General features: G+C 35.6%; 1 protein-coding gene across 1 annotated transcript in view; it reads right to left on the bottom strand.

Annotated features, from left to right (window-relative positions):
* Positions 1–1,232: 1,232 nt before the first annotated feature.
* The window catches only part of chm (CHM Rab escort protein), a 43,303-nt gene continuing 23,904 nt past the window's right edge, over positions 1,233–20,631 (bottom strand). Inside the window, exons 8-15 of the mRNA XM_060891008.1 lie at positions 17,379–17,601; positions 13,705–13,782; positions 10,214–10,318; positions 9,106–9,169; positions 7,792–7,888; positions 5,665–5,772; positions 4,196–4,353; positions 1,233–1,844 (exon numbers count right to left, since the gene is read on the bottom strand). Of these exons, the coding sequence (XP_060746991.1) occupies positions 1,608–1,844; positions 4,196–4,353; positions 5,665–5,772; positions 7,792–7,888; positions 9,106–9,169; positions 10,214–10,318; positions 13,705–13,782; positions 17,379–17,601 (1,070 nt within the window). The 3' untranslated portion in view covers positions 1,233–1,607. The remainder of the gene's footprint in view (positions 1,845–4,195; positions 4,354–5,664; positions 5,773–7,791; positions 7,889–9,105; positions 9,170–10,213; positions 10,319–13,704; positions 13,783–17,378; positions 17,602–20,631) is intronic.

The raw sequence follows: 20,631 nt of genomic DNA on the forward strand, positions 1-20,631 counted from the left end.
CTTCTTCCCATAGAGCATCCTGGTGCCATCTCTTCCCCAGGCAATGCACATGATGGAAATGAAAACATGATTTTGACCTTCTTTTTATTTCTGTATGTCCAGTTCTGATGCTCATATGCACTCTAAGTGCTTTTGGTGGTGAGCAAGGCACCCTGACTGGTATATGCAAGGCACTGTATATTCTGACACATTTTTCTATAATAGCCATTAAGTTTTTCAGCACTTTGGTCTACATTAGCTCTTCTGTGGGCTTGGAACAGACAGGCTTAGACTTTACTCCCCACATGCATGAACTTTCGGCACCAAAACGTCTTTCACCAATTTACCAGTTGTCCTTCATAGAACCACTTTTGTAAGTACTAATTACTGTATACCAGGAACTCACAAAGGACCTGCATTTTTGAAGATTAACATGATTTCTGCTTTATATGCTGTTGCCATATGATTGGTTATTTAGGTAACTGCAAAAATTAACATGTGTACAGGTAATCAGGGCCTAATGAGGTAATGATCTGCTCAGCTGCAGCAGCACAAAAGTCATCAAACTAATTCATTGTAGGTAAGCAATTCATTTTCAGATTTGAAATAGGCACTTTATTTGAAGGGTACCTACACAGGGCATAAACATTTATAAATAGGTTTATAATTAGATGTTAGAGAATGTAGGAAACGCTTTTGCAAAAAAGGACCTTTCTCCTTACATGACAGTAGATAATTAGTTTGATGTTAAGCATAAAGTTTTGAATGCAAATAAGTAAAGTGGTAAATCAGAAAACAATGTCCACACACAACAGTTGACCTTCTGTTGCCAAGAAAGTCACCTGACCAAAAAAATGTTGGAATCTTTTCTCATGTTATAAACAATTTTTTTGTACTAAATTTGTTCTTTCATAAAAGGTTTTTAGACACATTTAGACACTTACATAAGGCCCTTACATAAATTATCCAGTATTACTTTGCAAAATATTCATGTAATGTTAACAAAGGTCTTAAACAGCAGTGTAGGTATCCTTCACATAATGTTGCATCACAATTATTGTATCACAATGTACATTAGAGCCTATAAAAGCTTTGCTATCACATACTGAAGAGTCTGAAGAAAATATTTGCTTCTAGATATTTATGATTTGAGCAGACTGTAGTGTTCTCTTTGTTTAATTACATGCAATCACATGCACAAGTCTACTGTAATGCACAGTGGAATTTAAGTGTTACTGAAATGTATAAACATGTTAGGAAGGAAACAATATTTATTTACCAAGCATTTCATTTGAAGGTAGGCAGCTTTTTAGTTGCATGCAGGTACATTTCTAAGCCAGCATTGATGTGGTCAGAAGCACAACACCAAAGAAATGTTTTCAGGCACACATATCAGGTTAGACATACATATATGTATATAACAACAGTAATTGTGCAGTGTGTGGAAACCAATTATTTTCATTTTAACATTTTAGAGACAGCAATGGAAAAGTACTAGCAAAGCCTTAATTATGCAAGAATGTAGATCTCCAGAAGAGAAGCTGACAGTCACTTGTGTAAAATGAACACTTAACAAATAGTCATTTCATTAAGGACTATACTGCAGGGGTGGGCTTTAAACATTATATTCAGTCATAATTACCAGACCCACACTGTATTGTACTGTCTGTAGGTTCTGAGCTACACTCTTGTTGCGTGTTCTCCTGAGGCCCATCCTCTCCCTTAGTTATAGCCCCTTCATTTTGACCGTCATTCTCAAACATGGCCCCTTGTCCCTGATCGCCATCATATATGATGTCCTCAGGGTTTGGAGCAGGTGGACAGAACTCCTCATCAGGTAGCAGCCGATGAAACACTAATTCAGCCTACAAGCACAAGCATACAGATTAAAATGACTAAAGCAACAATTAATTGATTAACCGTACCTAGTTTTGGTAAAGTGATAATATGATTGCAATAAGATTCTGCATCAACGCATGAATATTATAAATAAATTATTAAAAACACAACTCTTGTTTGAAAAGGTGCATCTCTGTTATGTCTGGCTTGAACAATACATAAGGAATAAAACACAACAGGGCATGTAACTATATATATATGAAACTAACCTATAATCGGGTGGAGTGATACATCCAGAAAAGATACAAAAGGGCTGGTTTATACTTGAAACACGACTGGCATTTACACACAGAAGCCGCGACAGCATGAGCAGCATTGTTTACTAATCTGGAGGATTAAATGCAAGATTCTTGGGAAGGCACATTAGATCCACAACATACCTAACCATTAGGATACCAAGTCAGCCTGCAAAATGTTAATGATCATGTACAAGGAGTCTTTATGAAGACTTTTAGATACATCACACTTTTTGACTTTTAAACATGGCCACCAAAAGTAAATCAATGCAAATAACAGTCAGATTCACTCAAACTCATTATTGGTTTTGGGGTAATTGCATTCTCCCTGGGATCATTTGCATGGTCACACATCAGTGGCGGAGCGAGGGTCAGGGTATTATTAAACAGACCATGTGGTCTCTCTCTCTCTCTCTCTCTCGTGTATATATATATATATATATATATATATATATATATATATATATATTTATATATATATATATATATATATATATATATATATATATATATATATATTTATATTTATATATATATATATATATATATATATATATATATATATATATATATATATATATATATATATATATATATATAGTCTGTGTCACATGGTCTGTGTGAGTTATTACTCTCAAACCTAGAATAGACAGAAATTACCATCAATTTCTAAACAACAAATTTCACTGATTAAAATCTGCTGTTATGAACTTTTGGATCAAAACTCTGTCTAAAAAGGAAGCAATCGAGTGGGAGTTTGTTAACAACAATGCGGTGAGCCCCAAGAATGTGGAATTAGGACCCCACTGATCTGATGTAGTTGCTGCCCAATAAGCCTAAATTTTTCAGCAAAATATCACCTAATGCCTCTGACCTTCAAGAGCATATTTTATTGGATCCTTTATTCTAAATCCAGCTCAAATCACTAGATTTATTTATTTATTTGTTTATAATAATTATTGGATTTAAAAATAATAATAATTATTATAAACAAATAAATAAATAAATCTAGTGATTTGAGCTGGATTTAGAATAAAGGATCCAATAAAATATGCTCTTGAAGGTCAGAGGCATTAGGTGATATTTTGCTGAAAAATTTAGGCTTATTGGGCAGCAACTACATCAGATCAGTTGAAGGCATTTATTTAAGTTGAAGGCATTTATATCTCCAACAAATTGTGGCATTATTTCAGTCAGAAGGACTCCCATGATTTAAACAGACTCAGCCTTTAGAAGTAAAGGTGGTGGGGAGGACACTCTATAGGACCCTTCTCATTAGATAAGGGGGGCAATTGGGGTTTTGGTGGTCTAAATGCTCCAAGCCTGGGATGTTTCATGCTGGTTTCATAATTCCATAACACCACCATTCAAAAGTTTGTGCTCACTTGGAAATTTCCTTAGTTTAAAAAAAACAAACAACGTTTTTATACATGTCAAAAACATAAAATTAATCAGATGATTTTTAAAGAACAGTGCAAACCGTTTGTAATCAAGACAGAAAAAGGTGCGCAACTGGGAAGTGATCTCAAACTTTTAAATGGTAGTGTATACTTTCCTCTTTGGCAGCAGACAAAAAGACGTATACTGACAGGGCAGATTTTGCATATATCCAGCAAAGTGGACTATGCTAACCACACTGGTGGCCATGGGTAAATCAGATTGGAGAGAGCCATCCCATTTCGTAGCCTAGATAACTGCTAATAATGAGGTATCTATCAGCTTACTGAAAGAATGATCTCTAAATTATTTTAAGTGCTACAGAGTTCAGAGTACCGTTGCTTAGTTCTGTACCATTCTTTACTAACTTACTAAGCAGATATATGGGAGATGAAAAGAACAAGGAGTTCAGACATATGTTAGAAACATTGCGTTTTGCATCACTTTAAAGATATTAGTAGGAGTAAAATAGAGCCATAACTATAAAACAATACATAAATGTATAAGAAAAAAGAACACAGGAAACATAAAATAATTCTAATTAAAATGACATCACCTAGCTCTGTTTCACAGAATCTTTGTTGACTTTCTCAGCCTATCCTAGCATGCCCCACCAGCTGTTTTATTACCCCTTGCAGACTCACCAAGTTAATAGAGTAATCGCTGCCCAAGCTGTCATCGGGGCCTGTGCACACATGGATGTTGCTTGGCAGATTATAGCTGCTGCTGTCAAGGCCAGAAGTATCCCGCATGTTGAAGTACATCACCCATAATACCACAGGCTTCTCATTCTCCTCTGAACCTGCACATATCAAAATTAAAGACTACATTGAACAAAATATATTGAAAAATCAGATTGGTAATTGTGTTGAACAGTGTTCATTAACTCTGTGGATATCCACCCTACTACAGGATTCAGTTTTGGCCTGGTCTGAAAGTTACTTCTAGTCAAAGAAGTTCAAGAGTGAGTTTATGTCTAAATCAAGCTTTTGTCATCTAATTCAAATCATTAGATGTTGGCAATATTTTGCACAAAGATGAAACTGTTATTTCAAGGGAAAGAACTGAAGTGAATATTAACAACAGCCTTACTCCTAATCAATAAATTCACTGTTTCAACAAACACATTACAAATACAATGGCACTGCACCCAGGTATAGTGACATACATGTTTATTTAAACCTTGTACCACTACTCAGTATAGAGTTTGAGTCGCATTGTGAGTCAGCCAATGCTTGACACAAATAACACCTTTTGTTGTTAACCAAGGCATCCAAGATCAAAGTATTGGCTCCCTTTTAATATTATTACAATTATGACCAGATATAGTGCATTTCAGCAAAATTCATAAATGCATTTCGTATGTGCAGGGAGTGACTTTATATAACTGAAAAAAGCTTTGCATTTAAAATCCTACATTTACTTTATAGTCATGTGTACACTTGTAATAAAAATGATTTAATCAAGTCCGAATAATATGACTTTTTTTCTTCCAAATCATTTGGATGCAGCAAGCTAGCTACAAAAGTTTACAGTCCCCTCCAAAACTATTAAAACAGCAATGTCTATTCATTAAACATGTACTGCACTTACTGAAAAATTGGGGAAAACATATGCAATGGCTATTAATGGTAAAGTCTGAATTTAAAAGTAATTTATCCATAATACCCTACAATTAATCACTAAATCAAACTTTATAGGTGCTACTGTACCATTAGCTGCTAAAAATCCCCAAAGCATTAATGACTCACATTTACATTGCTTGTACCTTATTTCTAATGTTTTGCTAAACTTGTGATCTACATGGTAAAAATACCATAACACACAATTCAAATTGTAGGTCCAGCGGTGCTTTCTGAAAATCAGGTAACACATTTCACAGGCTGCACTCAGCAATGGCTTCTCTTTTAAAACCATGGATTTTCCAGTTAATAATCAGTTTAATTTTTATTGATTAATAGTTATTATTTCAATTCCTAAAATGTCCAACTCTGATACTTCTTTCGGTTGTCATGTGGTTCCCTCACCAACTTCCTCAGTGTGTGTACTAATAATTTTGGATTTCACTGTCATGAAGGATGCTAACAATGCATGATGAAGACAATGATCTCACCTACAGATTCCTCTTTGCAGCTGCTGGGTACATGGAAAAGCCTGGAAATGACAGGTGCCAGATCGTCATGAGCTGAGTCTGATGATGAGCAAGTCAGGTGGACCAAATCTGTTAACAGCCAACAATTATGCATATAAATAGGTTTCAATTTATTTCGAACATTTATTTATACTTATTTTTAATATACAAAACAGATAGAAAATAATCCCAAAAATACAGATATCCCAATAATTGAAATATTCAGTCGTAATTCAAAAATGATAATATTCACTAAACAAAAAAAACTACAATAACAATAATAATAATAATAATAATAATAATAATAATAATAATGTCTCAGAAATTTTAATTTAGTCAGTATATGAATACATTTTAAATAATGCTTGTATGAGTCTATACATCTATCCATATATGGATTCTGTGAGAGAACCATAAAGTGTACATGTGAGCTACTGTGAGGCCCATAAATATTTGGACATTGTGCACTATAGTATATTGGTGATGAAATTAAATAAAGACTTTCAGATTTAATGTAAGGGCATTCATTATAGCACATTTACAGTATTATATGCTGTTTAAAAAAAAAAAAAAAAAAAAAAAAAAAAAAAAAAAAAAACTTGTCTGCTCAGTTGTTCCATGACCAGGTGAGTGTTATTACCTGAAGTCCAAGGCGCCGTCACTGTTAGCGATCATAGTTAATTAAATTATCTATTTAATTGAAAAATCTATTTAATCCTAAAACAACCATAAAAAAGACTTCTATGTCAGACTATACATGTGAGTCTTTAAGCTAATTGCCATTAACACAGTTTAAACAATGTAGTGCAGTGATGAACCTAGAAATATTTAGTGTATTGCTGTCAGAAATCATTATCATTGTGTTGATTTCAATGATTGTATATGTTGCCAGGAGAAAGCAGTGACTTTTCTCGTTCTTTGAACCTATAAAAGTGTGAGCTTTACAATCCTTCTGTCCACTCAAGCAATGTTATGCTAATAGTTCTCCCTCATTTTCAGCAAGACAAAAGTCACTTGGTCATTCTTCACCTGCGCACCATCTACTGCAATGACTGATAGCAAAATAGACTGACTGAGATAAGATAGTTCAAGCAAGAAAAGTAGTTGCTATAATTTATTGGAAATTAGCTAGAAATATACCATTTGAAATGTGATAAATAATGTAATTGTTTAGAACCACTGGTCTAAAAAGAAAGGAAACCAAACATTTCCACTATTACAGGTTTAACATGTGAATAATATTCATAATAATATAACCTGCTGTTCAGTCAGGAACTGTGGCAATTACAAAAACTCAGCTGGACTGTAGATTTTTAACTATGTAGTAAACAGTGAGAGGAGAAAAAACCCAGTACATTTCCCAAATAAACAAATGTGCTGTTTAATGTCCACCTGCCCAACATTTCCTGTTGATACTCAAAATGAGCGTTCACGGGTGGAGGAGGGCAGGAGAGTCCAGTTAAAAAACAAAAAGACACTAAAAATGATATTCAATCTCTTACTAAATTATCCTCACCATTAGCATTCTTTGTAAAGTGTTAGAGTTGAAACTTTATTTTAAGCATTTGAAGAATTTTATTTAAAAACCTTCCTTTTTTCTTTATTGCCCAAAACCTAAAAGAGCTGTTTTTGCCCATTTTCACTTGAAATATTTTAGTGGCATCCCTAATAAAAATAGTTGAACAGCCACTGAAACATTTTATTTATAATATAGTCTGAATAAATTATTCTGAACATTTTCTGAACATATTCTGAACAAGCAGTGTAAAAACTATTAGGGAAAGCACATACTGCTTTCATTCTAATTGTGATTTTAGCAAATTCAGATATTCAAGAGAATATATTCTGTTATATTCTGTTAAATCTATTAACATACATATATATATATATATATATATATATATATATATATATATATATATACACATACATATACATACATATACATACACACACACACACACACACACACACACACACACACACACATTATAAAGAAATAAGGTTCACACATTTAACACAGAACACTGATTTTATTAACCAAGAAGTAAGCATGAATGCAAACGGTTGCAGCCTTATAATGAGTCATGCACATTATGTATAACTTACGGGTTCCAGGCATGCATGTCATGGAGGATGAACTGAGCTCCACCATCCTTACAGCTGGAGAAGAAGGCTCAAGAGGAGGCACTGTCACCAATAAAATCTAAGAGTCAAGACGCATTTATTGTCATTTTAACCATATAAAGCTGATGCAGTACACAGTAAATGAAACAACATTCCTCCAGTGCCATGGTGCTACATAAAGACAAAGATCTACACAAGACAACATAGAACTAAGGGCTAAAGTGTTAAAAAAAAAAACAAAAGGATAATAAACATGGCAAGTCTAATCATGATTTTTTTTTTTCATAATCATAATCATCATCATTATCATCATGAAGCTGGCTTCTTATTCATCAGCTTCTCATTCAGATTTTTTGTTTACACATTGTCTCAAAAATATAAAAATTCTCCATGAAACAATAGGCTCAGTATGAAAGAATTATAATACAAACATTTTTAAAATCATAGTGCAAATAGCACATTTACAGACCCATTATTAAAAAATTCTACACTTATATTTCTTGACACTGAGTATTTCTACAGTACATTACACTTAGTCTTTCCATATGAAATTATCAGACTTTTGTAATGTTTTAATAATAAAGAAAATGGTATAGGCACATGTACTGTACATACACAGACACACGTCTTGTAGTATGCAATTGAAAGGGCCGCAAGCTACTGATGTATTATACGTTGTCCATTTTGGTTACGTTTTTGAAAGTGCACTGAATAGCATAGTGCAAATAAATGCTAGTGCAGATCTCTGCTAAAATTCTACCTGCAACCTGATTCATCATCTGCAGGTTTGTCACCTAGTTAAGCTGTTTAAACTGCTACTCAACTGGATAGAATGAAGACCCTTGTATGATAAAGACATATAGTATGTGTGAATGCATTTATAAACCATTCAATAGGCACCCATATTATTTCAGATTTTCTTCCTGCTGAGATTCCTCTATTTGTTCTGCCATGTCATAGGCATGGACTAGGCCTGGCTAAATTTTAGATCACCTCCCATTTCAAAAACAGTGGACCAATAGAGCTTTAAGGTGATTGAACCACCAACACTAACCCAACACCCCCACCCTTAACACACACATGAGATAAATGTGGTTACAGACATGTAATACCATACAAGTTTAAAGACAAAAGTACAAAAAACCCATAACACAGCTTAACTGGAGGCAGATGAATTTAAAAGTGCATATGGGAATGCAAATGGAAAACCATTTCTTTTGGTTAGCGAGAGGGGGGGGGGGTTTGATGGGGGAGATGGAAAAAATACAGACTAGATACATAAACCAAGATAAGTACCTGCTGATCTGATTCAGAAGGTAAAATTGATCGGTCTGTGATGACCACTGCTCTGGATATCTGCCTGTGAAAGACAACATTGTATGTCAAATTGCAATTAAGAAATTATATAGTAAAAAAAAATTACATAAGGTCTAAATTCATAAAGTCTTAATGTGTGAAATTGTACATAAGAAATTAAGAAAATATTGAGTGACCCCAAGGAAGAAAAATACACAGAGAGTACAATATTACTTGAAGGTTGATTATACTGTATATAAGAAAAGAGAAGAGTTGTAGTTAATGTGACTGATGTACAGTAACTCTCAATGGCTCTAAAGTGGCACCTAACTTATTCAGTGTTTAAACATTGAGTGACACAGAACCCACAAAAACTCTACTAGAGAACACAGTCAGATACATGGAGCACTGTCTGCCTAATTTACTCAAAAAACTTTTTACAAGAATCTTCTTTTGCTGTACAAGTAAAGTACTACTGAGGCTGCAGGAGGTGAACCCTATAGATATGCCACTTGACTGATGATGTGAATGCTTTTGTTAAAACATGTGGATGTGGTAGTTCAGTGTTTAAGATGTTTGACTTCTCAGTGGAAGGTTGTCACTTCAAATCACAGGGGAACCAAAACTGCCACTGGATGCTACTGAGCAAGGCTCTTAACCCTCAACCGTTCAAAGGTATAAAAGAAATAAATGTGAGTAGCCAAATGGCATAAATGTAAATGTAAAACATATTGTTCATACTGTGGGGTTCCAAGAGTGTAGAAAAATGACACTTGAAAGGATAAAATAAGTGATGTACATCTTTGTCTGGAGCAATGAAGTTAGGCAGTGTAAAGAAAATGGAATGAATAAAACTGAGTCTTGAGCAAACTGTAAATGGGCAGCTGTCTTTTTGGAGAGTAGATTTGCAGTACCCTTTGAGAGATTTTTACTGGATGACCACTTCCTAACAGAAACAGTGGTAATGTATTTCTTTTATTTATTATGTATCATATGCATTAAAAAATGCCAAATCAAAACCTTTACAAAATTTAGCAAAAAATCATTAAACATATTAAAAACCTGAATGTGGAGAAAGGGAATAATTTTTTGATTTGCCTAATCTTACCTGTATGTTGTTTGTGCTCTCTGTTCATCTCGGATATAGCTGTCTTCAACCACAAAATGACTGCAGCTTATTCGCTGACCATGAGTGTCAATCACAGCTTTACACCTACAAACAGCAAAAAACTTGTGAAAGATGGACAAATGTTCTTGCTTAAGATGTGCAACTCTAATTATCTGCAGTTTTAGGGTCTTTTCAACAGAAAAAATATTCAAATTTCTTATAAATGTCTGGTCTTGTTTGTCCTACTGAATGACACCAAGATTTGAATGTTTCACAACAAAACATACACTAAGTACGTATACAGGATAATATGTAAAAGCTAGTATAAAAAAGTACAAGGTGATTTTTAAATCTGTGGTGGTCTTAAATTTTGTCGATACAAGCATATTATCCCAAATCCAGGTCAAGTGTGTTGACCTTCCCTCTCCTCTGACAGACAGAAACAGGAAGAACAGTGAACATAGGGGATTCTGTCAGCGTGTTATGTCAAGAGTTATAAATGTGCTTTATAGGGCTCATTATCCAAACTAATGGGCTAGGGGTGACATCCTTGAAATGGACTTTCACAAAACAATAAAGGGCAAGGTGAGCGACAAAAAGTGTGGCCATCATTGCAATCCTCCCTTCACACAGGACTGAATTCAGTACAGACCTGTTTAGGTAAATGAAGATTTATTTATAGAGGGGAATTGACAAAGAAGGCTGAAGGCTTCATCAATTGCCAGGAGATATGGTACACAGCCCACAACTCTGCCACACCAAAAAGAGAGCCCTTAGCAAGGCTTTACTTTGGGACCCTTTGGCTATCATAGTAAATGGTGCAGGGTTGTTTAAAAAAGCAAACCAGGATAGGTTAATAAACATTTCATGGCAAACTATGCCAAGGAGGAAATGTCATTAGTCCTATTACACTTTGTACAATGAACTGTTCAGAAACAGGCCAATTAGTGCTTTAATTGATCCCAATTACCTAACATAATACACTACAAGATAACTACATAGAACCATGCTGTCAGTGAAACATGGTTTAAAGTGACTAGTTGATCATCTATAAAAACTATTGGGAAACAGGAAATAAAATAAAATAAATAATAATTAAACAAACAAACTGGTAAATGGGTAACAGAATATCAAAATACAACAAAATGTGTGATAATGCTGATTAGCAGGGCCAAACATAACCAACAGGGGTATGAGATCATAAATTGACCACTAGCCTAACTAACAAGTTTGGCATCCATCGGACTTTCTTTGATGTCAACATGGCAGTTGGGCTCTGAGCTCCCATAATCCTCTGCTGCATTATTAATCTAGGTCTACCCTTTTCAGCTTTATGCCTGTAATAAGTCAAGACGTAAGGGGGTAATTTATGATACAGGGGAAATTAAAATCATTGTTCAGCCTTCCAGACACCTTGCCAGCTCTTCTTTTTTTCTACTACCTCTTCACCTTCATGGAACTTATTTCCTCTCAGTGATGTATGGCACAAGCAGGATTGAGCTGACACCCAGACACCACAACTGCAGAGCAGCAATTCTATACAGTACAGTGCCCTGTCCGAATAGATCTTATGGACCGAATTAATAGGCCTGATGGACACTTTGGCTCGGAAAACCCAGAACACTCATGGATGGCAATAACCAATGGGTCAGAGAACCTTGATCCACATCCAGATCTTTGGGGTGACGGTCAGTATATAATCTGACAGTATGTAAATGAAATTCAGACATCACTGGGATTTAAACATTTTTGAAGTGCATGAGGCTATTTAAAAAGTCTTTGTGTCGTTAAGCAGAAACTGACCCTACGCTTGGCTGTACCTGTGGATGGAATTGAGCCACTTCCCAGAAGAGAGAAGAAAGGAAGTAATGTGTAAAGAAGGTGACTTGTGTCCATCATGACTATGTGAGACTGCATGCGGTGTCAATGTTCTGTATTGGCAGGAGCTCAGTGCCTATGATTCCTAAAATTGTTTTCACCACCGCAATGCTTGCAGTTGTGTTGTGCAGTTACTGTGCCAGGATGATATTCACCCTGTGATAAAAACTCTTCAGGACATTGCTTGCTATGCAGACTTCCTTCAGATGCCAAAAGAAAGAGAGGCATTAGTGGACCCTCTTAACAGTGTTATTTGAATAGTATTTTGTATTTCCACATGTTCCACTTATATTTCCACTTCTTGGTGAGGGTGAACTTTTCTACAGCATCTCTACCGAGTTGTATCTTGCTCAGATTTAGGGTGAGATTATGAGGGGTAAAGAAAGAAAAAAAACATACAAAAATGTTATCTTTGCAGTTCAGTTGAGTTAAATGATGAGCAGTTGAGTTAAGTGGCTGCCACAAAGCAGTAAAAGCAATGATTCCAGGAACAGTGTGGCTTTCATCATTCCATGCATAAGCTATTGCCAAACAATAGACCAACAATAAAAGCAAAATATAGATGTTAGCAATAGTAGAATATTAGCATGAGAACTAGCACAGGAGTGTGTAAGGGAAGATTATTTGTTAGAGATTTCAAAGAAGCATATAAAGCATTTACCTCATATTGAACTGAGGTGCCAATGATTGTGATAAGAGGCAAGTAAGATCATGTAATCTTTTAGAGTCTCTATACTCTAACACACACACCATGTAGAAGAACAAACTAACTTTTATATGGTCAGTTTATATAAATAAAGATGGAACTATATCAAATAAAACAAAAGGGCAGGTAGTCACTTAACAGCTTGAGAGTATGTTATGCTTTCCAGTAAAGGCTCAAATCACTTATATCAGCAAAGACTCAGTCAGCCACACACATTCTGTCAAATTTCTCCACAGCTCCACTGTTATCTTTTGAATGGTGTTGTGTTGGACACTAGCTAGCGAACACTACCACATTTTTTCTCCAAGATCCAAATACACAGCGAACCAAACCCAAAGGGTCACAAGAATGAAAGAAATTCAATATATCCAGAATGAAAGAGGGAGTAAAGGGCAGGCAAAAACATCCTAATCAAACTAGTTTATGACAATAATCTGAGTATGAAACTCATTAAAGAAATTTCTGGTGAGGCCTGATGCACATTACAAGAACATTACTCAAAGGAGACTGGATACAAACTCTCATTTTTTAAGAGGCAGTAACAGAGGGTGTTTTTGTCTGCAGATGAAAATGAATTAGTGGAGGTAAGGCCACAAGGAAAAATCTGCATCACTCATTGCCGACTCAAGTGGCAGGGCTTGTGATTAGTCTTCTGAACAAAGATGCTTCAGGGCTGCACACAGCTTTCTACCTGAAAATTAATTAATTCTATATCTATAATTTTAACCCTTCCCGACCACCAATTCACTCTCCTGTATCTTCTTGAAGTTGAAGTTCAATGAAGTATCAGAAGAGAAATACAATGCCTCTATGTTTTTCCTTATTTTTGACATATTCATAGGCTTTGTTTTCATATTCTTTATTTTGATATTTGTGTTAGAATCTATTCAGTGTAGCAGGTACTTACTTGCCGGACTCCTTATCCACAACAAGGCAATGTACAGAATGGCGCAGACAATAAATGCCCCCAAAAACAGCACACATTCTGTAAAACAAGGCAGAGAAACACTCAGACACAGATTTCAGTAATAAAATGGTTATAGCAGGTAAATAAGTAGCAGAACAAAAAACAATTACTGGATCTAACAGTGTCAGTGGGGAGGACTCCACTTCCAAAAGGTCTAGTTCTTCTTGTTAACAATTGGAATGCATAAAATTTAAAATTTTATAATATAACAAAAAAAGGCTATTAAATAATTGACCTAGCTGTGACTTTGACCTGTCTGGATTCATTCAACTATCGTCAGTGGACTTTGAGCTCCTGAACATAAACTTAAAGGTACATAAAGGTTTGCCTCTGGATGACAAACAGGAAGAAAGTTATTGAAAATCTAACTGATATTTGACAAGGACATTTGGCCTTGACCCTGTTTGGATCAATTCCAAAATCCAATGAGTTCATCTGCAGGTTACAATGAAAATTTCATATAAATCCTACAAACATGCAAGTACACATTTTTGCATGCCAGGCGGACAGATAGATAATCTGAAAACCTAATGTCAACTACTTGCGGAGGCATAGAAATGTTACTACTGTATGTCACTGTGAGCACAGTATGTGTAAAAGGCATTGTATATGAATGAATGGTCTCAGGTTACATAAGTTCCATTTCACAACCCAAAGGAGAGCATATGTAAAGATAGACACTTTTCTATCCATAAAATCAATGAACATTGAATCAAAATTCTATGAAAATGCCCCTGTCCCAACAAATTAGTCAAAAAGGTAGACAGTACCCATATCAGCAATCATCTGGGCCTTGTTTAAGTCCTCTACCGAGAACCATAGAATTGGAGGGCGGGAGGCTCATGGTTGCTATTAAACCTAAATGACAGTTGTTTATGCTGATAATACTCTAATTAATGCCACACTGTCAGTCATGATGATGGTCCTAGGGATAACCAACTGGACTTTGCCAGCTGTGATGTTGTTGCCAGCACCCGACCCCTCCCCTTTCCCCGGTGTCCAAGAACTTACCCCGCAAAATCATTTGCCATCATAAGGGTAAATTATCAGTTGAGAGAATCCAGAACCATCACACAGGCAATTCTTTATAGCCTCTAAATGGTATTTCAGCCTCTATCAAGGTGGTATCTGAGGATGTGATTTTTTTAATATGTGGGCAAAACAATGAGGGCCATTAATAGCTAGACACACTGACAGCACACTCACAGATGATTTATGAGTTTGTGTATAATTTGATTATGCTATTAATTCCACTGATTACAGCTGCAGCAAGTGTGGAGAAGGTCACATCCAAAATAAATCTTTGACAGCTCCCCACATCTCTTCATCTACATCCTCCCCCTTCCCACATAACTCCACTAAACAATTGCCTCCAACTAGTTATTTATGTAATTAAAAGGTAATGTAACAGGCTGCACAAATAGGCTGCAGGCATTATGCTCAAACCCAAAATAAATTGAAAATGGCTTTGTAAGGATGGTGACTGCCTTTTTAATCCATGGGAATTTGATGGGATGATATTAAAAACATAATAGCTTAGTATAGCCACTGGCTTTTAAACCATACAAATATTAGTTTGTAAACTAAAAAAGCTAAAGAAACACTGTATATATTTGTTTTAACAAATTTAATTTATTGCAATTCTTGTAAATAATTGGATACAAAATTAGCTAGTAGTAATGCAAATACTGCATTTGACCAGATTTGACCACACAAAACTTTGATGAATAAGGACCACTGCCCGTTTATCATGTCTAAATCAAGATGTTTTATCTTATGAGGGTCAACAGTAAATTATCCTGGCACTAAGACACTAAAACAAAATAATTACTGCTCACCAATCAAGTTTCCTGCTAACATCAAAATGCCTGTAAGGTGAGGTACAGTGCAGTAAATTGGGGGTACTGGTTGCCTAATAATTCATACACAACAAAAAAACAACTCTCACCAAACACTATCATCAAAGATCATAATCTTTGCTGATGCTGTAAAGACAGTCACTAACTTCAATTAGTATATTTCCCATCAATCTGGAAAATGGCAAGAGTGCCAGAGGCTATTTAGAAACAAAAAAGGCACTGCTGTCAAAATTTGAAGGATAATGCACGCAACAATGACAAAACATTTCATCACTTTATTAGTGGTGGCTGTTCAGTGATCTGTGAATAACCTGAGAGAGGGAGCTTTATTGAGTTCATGCTGTTGTCTGTCCATCCATCATGTGCAAGGAGGTATCAGTGTGATTTATAACTCCGCCTTCTCTTCTGTGCCCCGCCAGTATAGCCACATTTGGCTGTTTTTCTGCCCAAACTGGACTGTTATCTGGAAGGAAATGCCTGGGAGGGTAGACTAAATTTAAGCTTTTTTGCAATGATTTTTGTAGGATTTATGCCTTTGCATACATTTTTGAATTGTAGTGCAATATAATTCAAAATTATAGTGCTAATTATAGTGCTATATCTGTTGCCTCTGTGATTTTAAGCATAATAATCCTGGGCCCATGTTTAGCACAGATGTTTATGCACAGTTAGTCTGTTTGTTAAAGAGCGTGGCTTTGTTAGAGGATATCATGACATTTACAGATAAGAGATTTTTAGGAAAAAAAAAATCATTTATTAATTTCTACACAATTATAACTGGAATAAAAGCTGCAAGCATAATTTTAAGGGACCAAGCACCCACATTTGGTGAGTTGCACTTGTTGGTGTTGTCTGGTGAGATGCTACAATTTTGCTTAAGCAATCACAAGAAAGAAGAGCACTTTAGGCAATAAGCTTCAATTAAAAGGGATTCGTTTAGTTTGACTCATGATGTGTATGATTTGGAGGACAGTAAAAAAATCTCTGTCTGTAGGAAGAAAGGTTCAGATGAACAAAATGGGCAGCAGGGTGGCATTGGTTCTGCAGCTGCCCCTACTTCTTTGCCATGTGGTGCTACTTTGAGGTTTCAAAATGACATTTGTTCAGGTTGGTCTGATGATGTATTCCAAATCTGGTGTTGACTGTAAATAATTAAAGAGTATTAAAAGAATGTTGTTTTTTTTTCACAAAATCCAAGATGGGTGACAAGACATGACTTTCAGCTGTTGGTATCAGATCACTTCAGCATACTCCAGGAAATTATAATAACCACAAGGTGGAATGATGATCACAAAACAATGGGTAATTTCAGTGTGTGGTCCTGAAGGATTAAGGTTTCATGATGATACGTAGATGCAGTCCTGTTTTATGCGTTTGGCAGTTTACAGAACAGTTCTGAATATCAAAATTCCTTTCACAACGTTTTTCATAGGTCTTAACATGACGTGAGGATGAGTAGCAAGAATAGCACTTAGATTTTCTGCAGTTATTGTAACTTTTGACCAGTAGGTGTCACAAAATCTGTGGCAAAGCCTCAGGTCATAGTCCTGGAGATACCTATTGAGTTTTGTGCCACTATTGTGTGTAGATACAGCCTTACAGAGGTTTGGGGTCAGATTTGTTGGCCTATTATTGGCAAACCATTTTGTGAGGCTTACTCTGAAGATGTTGTGTGTCAAACTTGGTGACAATTTGACAACATTTTCTAGGAGTAGTAGCATGAAAAGGATCTTAAAGCCAAAGAAGTTGCCTCACCTGCAAAAGCACTGAGGGATTTCGCCTAGGCCGTAAAGTGGGAACAGGAATGGTGTATTTCCATAGCGACCTAGGCAACGCAAGAAGTGCTGTGTAGCCTTCAGTCCAGTGTTGGTTGGAGCATCTTGGCTCACCATGGCAATGGAGTGCAAAATAAAATGCTGCAGATTCTCGGTCAGGTTCTTACATTTAAGAAACTCAGCAAATGGCATTTCTGTGAAATCTGAAAAAAGAAAGAGATAATTGTTATTCCACAGTAATATTTAATAGTGCCAAGCAAGACTTTGAGCATCACAGCTTCTGCTTGTTGAAATACATATAAAATACGGAAACACAGTACATATTCATACCACAAAAAATATACCTATATACATAATATAACTAAACAAATAAAACCAAAGAAAAATCTTTTATAAATTATATGAAAAATGTAATTAAAAAAATCCAATATCTTGTGAGCAAAAAGTAAGGACACAATCACATTTATTTGTATTTTAAATGGATAACATTACTTACAGGTGTATCACATCAGTTGCAAAATATTAGAACAGTATTACAGAGCATTTTGAAGGAGTCTTGCCTTATTTAAACCTCAGATATTTAGTTTGGTTTGCTCCTAATTGCTGAAGTGAGGGCTATCACCGTGTTGAGATCCAAAGTGCTCTCTGAGACCTTCAGAAAGAAGATTGTTGATGCTTATGAGTCTGGTAAGTAGGGCTGGGCAATAAAATAGACACCTGACCGATATCAATAAAAAAAGTGTTCGATAAATGTTCGATATTTTTTATTCTTCGTCGGAAGAAAACAGAGGTTGCGTTGCATTAACAAAGGCACTCACTCTCTGGTAACCTAGCAACGTAGGGAGTGACACGCTAACAGCCAATCATGTAACAGTATCATATTTGGTTGCGCCAAATCGTTGTCTCGTGCTGGTCTGCTGGATTCCTCTTCAGTTAACTGGGATGCACTTATTTCCAGGGATTTCAAAACAGCGTAACAGATATTGCGCCATCGGGTAGGCGTGGCCTATTTGATCATCTAACCCTAACCGTAGTTTTTGGTTGTTTATTTGTTTTTGAAAATAGCTTAACAGAAATAATAAAGCATAATAGATATAAAATATAAAATCTACCTGTATGACTGTTTTGTCCTTCATTATCCATCATAGTTATGCTCTTTTTTTTTGAAAGACGGCATTTTTCAAAGACCTCCAGAAACCACGCCCACTTTACGTCGTTGTAACGAAACCCCTGGAATTTAGTGAATGCCTTCAGTAACCCGCCGACTGATAAGCAGAAAATGAGCCGCAGCCAGCGAGGAAATTGTAAATAAAAGAGGAAAAGTCAGCTACTTTTTCATATTTCTGCAGGTTTTATATTTCAAACAATGTTACTGTACTGTATCAGGTTTGTTTTTTATATTACAGATGTATCTCAGTCTACCTCAGTTTTATTTATGTTTACAAAACACTGCACATATTTTAAAACACTTTATTCACCAGAAGGTGAACAGCTAGTGAACTTCCTAGCACTAAACTTGCACTAAATTCTCAGGTTTCTCTATGTTTATATTTAACACTTTGCACTATTTTATTACCTTTTATTAAGCAGTTCTTACATTTTCTGTCATTTTGCACCTTAAATAATAAGAGATAATTAAGTGTTCATTGTGACTTTAGACTTATGTTTACATTTTAATTATTTGAGTTTTCCATGGTTGTTGACAGTTCTGTCTTAATAACTGAGGGATTATGTCTTAATCATCAGAGGAATTTTAAGTTTAAAATAAAAATGTTTAAATGTAATATATTTTTCTCCTGGTCCTTATTTTAAATGGGTCATAAAAATATGAATAATTATTGATATCACCCGATATGAAACACTGATATCGTGATACAGTTTACAGCCATATCGCCCAGCCCTACTGGTAAGGGATATAAAAAGCTGTCAAAAGAATTTGTAATCAGCCATTCCACTGTCCAAAAATCATGTACAAGTGGAGAACATTTAAAACAACTGCCAGCATGGCCAGGTCAGGACATAAAAGCAAATTCACCCCAAGAGCAGACCACAAGATGCTTAAGTCTCCAAAAACCCTAAAATATCATCACGGGACCTACGGCCAGCTCTTGCTACAGTTGATGTCAAAGTGCATGAATCTACAAATCAGAAAGAGACTGCACAATGTTAATTATCATCAGAGGTGTGCATGGAGGACACCTTTGCTTCTAAGAAAAACATAAGGGCAAGAATTAAGTTTGCCAAAGACTACTAGAGACAAAGGCCAATACTTCTGGAATAATGTGCTTTGGACAGATGAGTCTAAAACGGAATTATTATAATTGCACACCATAACAGAGGGCATGTTTGACATAAACCAAATACAGCATTTCAGCAAAAGAACCTCATACCAACTGTGAAACATGGAGGTGGAAGTGTTATGGTTTGGATGCTTTGCTGCAGCAGGACCTGGCCAGCAAATCATCATAGAATCCACTATGAATTCTACATTGTATCAGAAGGTGCTTCAGGAACATGATACCATCTGTAAATAAAAATTGAAGCTGAAGTGGAACTGTACCTTACAACATGACAAAAACATTCCAGTAAATCCACCATGGATTTGCTCAAAAGTAAAAAATGGCCAAGTCCAAGTCCAAATCTAAATCCAACTTATATCCTGTGTGGTGATTTGAAATGTACTGTGCATGCAGGAAACCCCTCAAACGGCAAAGGGTGTCCTTTTTCCTCAGTTGAAATACTCATTTTTGTTGATTTCTTTTGTTTATTAAGTGAAAACAGAGTGTTTTTGTTGTTTACGTGCAATTACATCACTTTTATCTACAGGTACAAATTAAAACAAGATCAGAAATTGACATGTTGACATTTCTTAATAAAGAATTGAGGTATCCTTATTTCTTCACACAAATATATAAATGTTTCCACACCTGTGACGCATTGTGTAATTGTAATTAGTGTCTGTGCATAAACAGTCAGTGAGTTTCTCAGCTCATGAGGTGATGCACTGACTTGGCTGGATATGGCACTATGGGGAAGACATAAGAACTGCCAATGGACCTGTTTAAGGTAGTTGAACTTTATAAAGCAAGAAAAGGACATAAAAAGTTCTCAACACTTGAAAATGCCAGTCAGTACTGTTCAATCTCTGATTAAGAATTGGTTGTGTTTACTAAGTCACACTGCCAGAATTGGTCAAGACGCAAAGAAAAACCCACAAACAACTTTGAGAGAAA

Source organism: Tachysurus vachellii, chromosome 17, assembly GCF_030014155.1.
Source record: "Tachysurus vachellii isolate PV-2020 chromosome 17, HZAU_Pvac_v1, whole genome shotgun sequence".
Classification (NCBI taxonomy): Eukaryota; Metazoa; Chordata; class Actinopteri; order Siluriformes; family Bagridae; genus Tachysurus; species Tachysurus vachellii.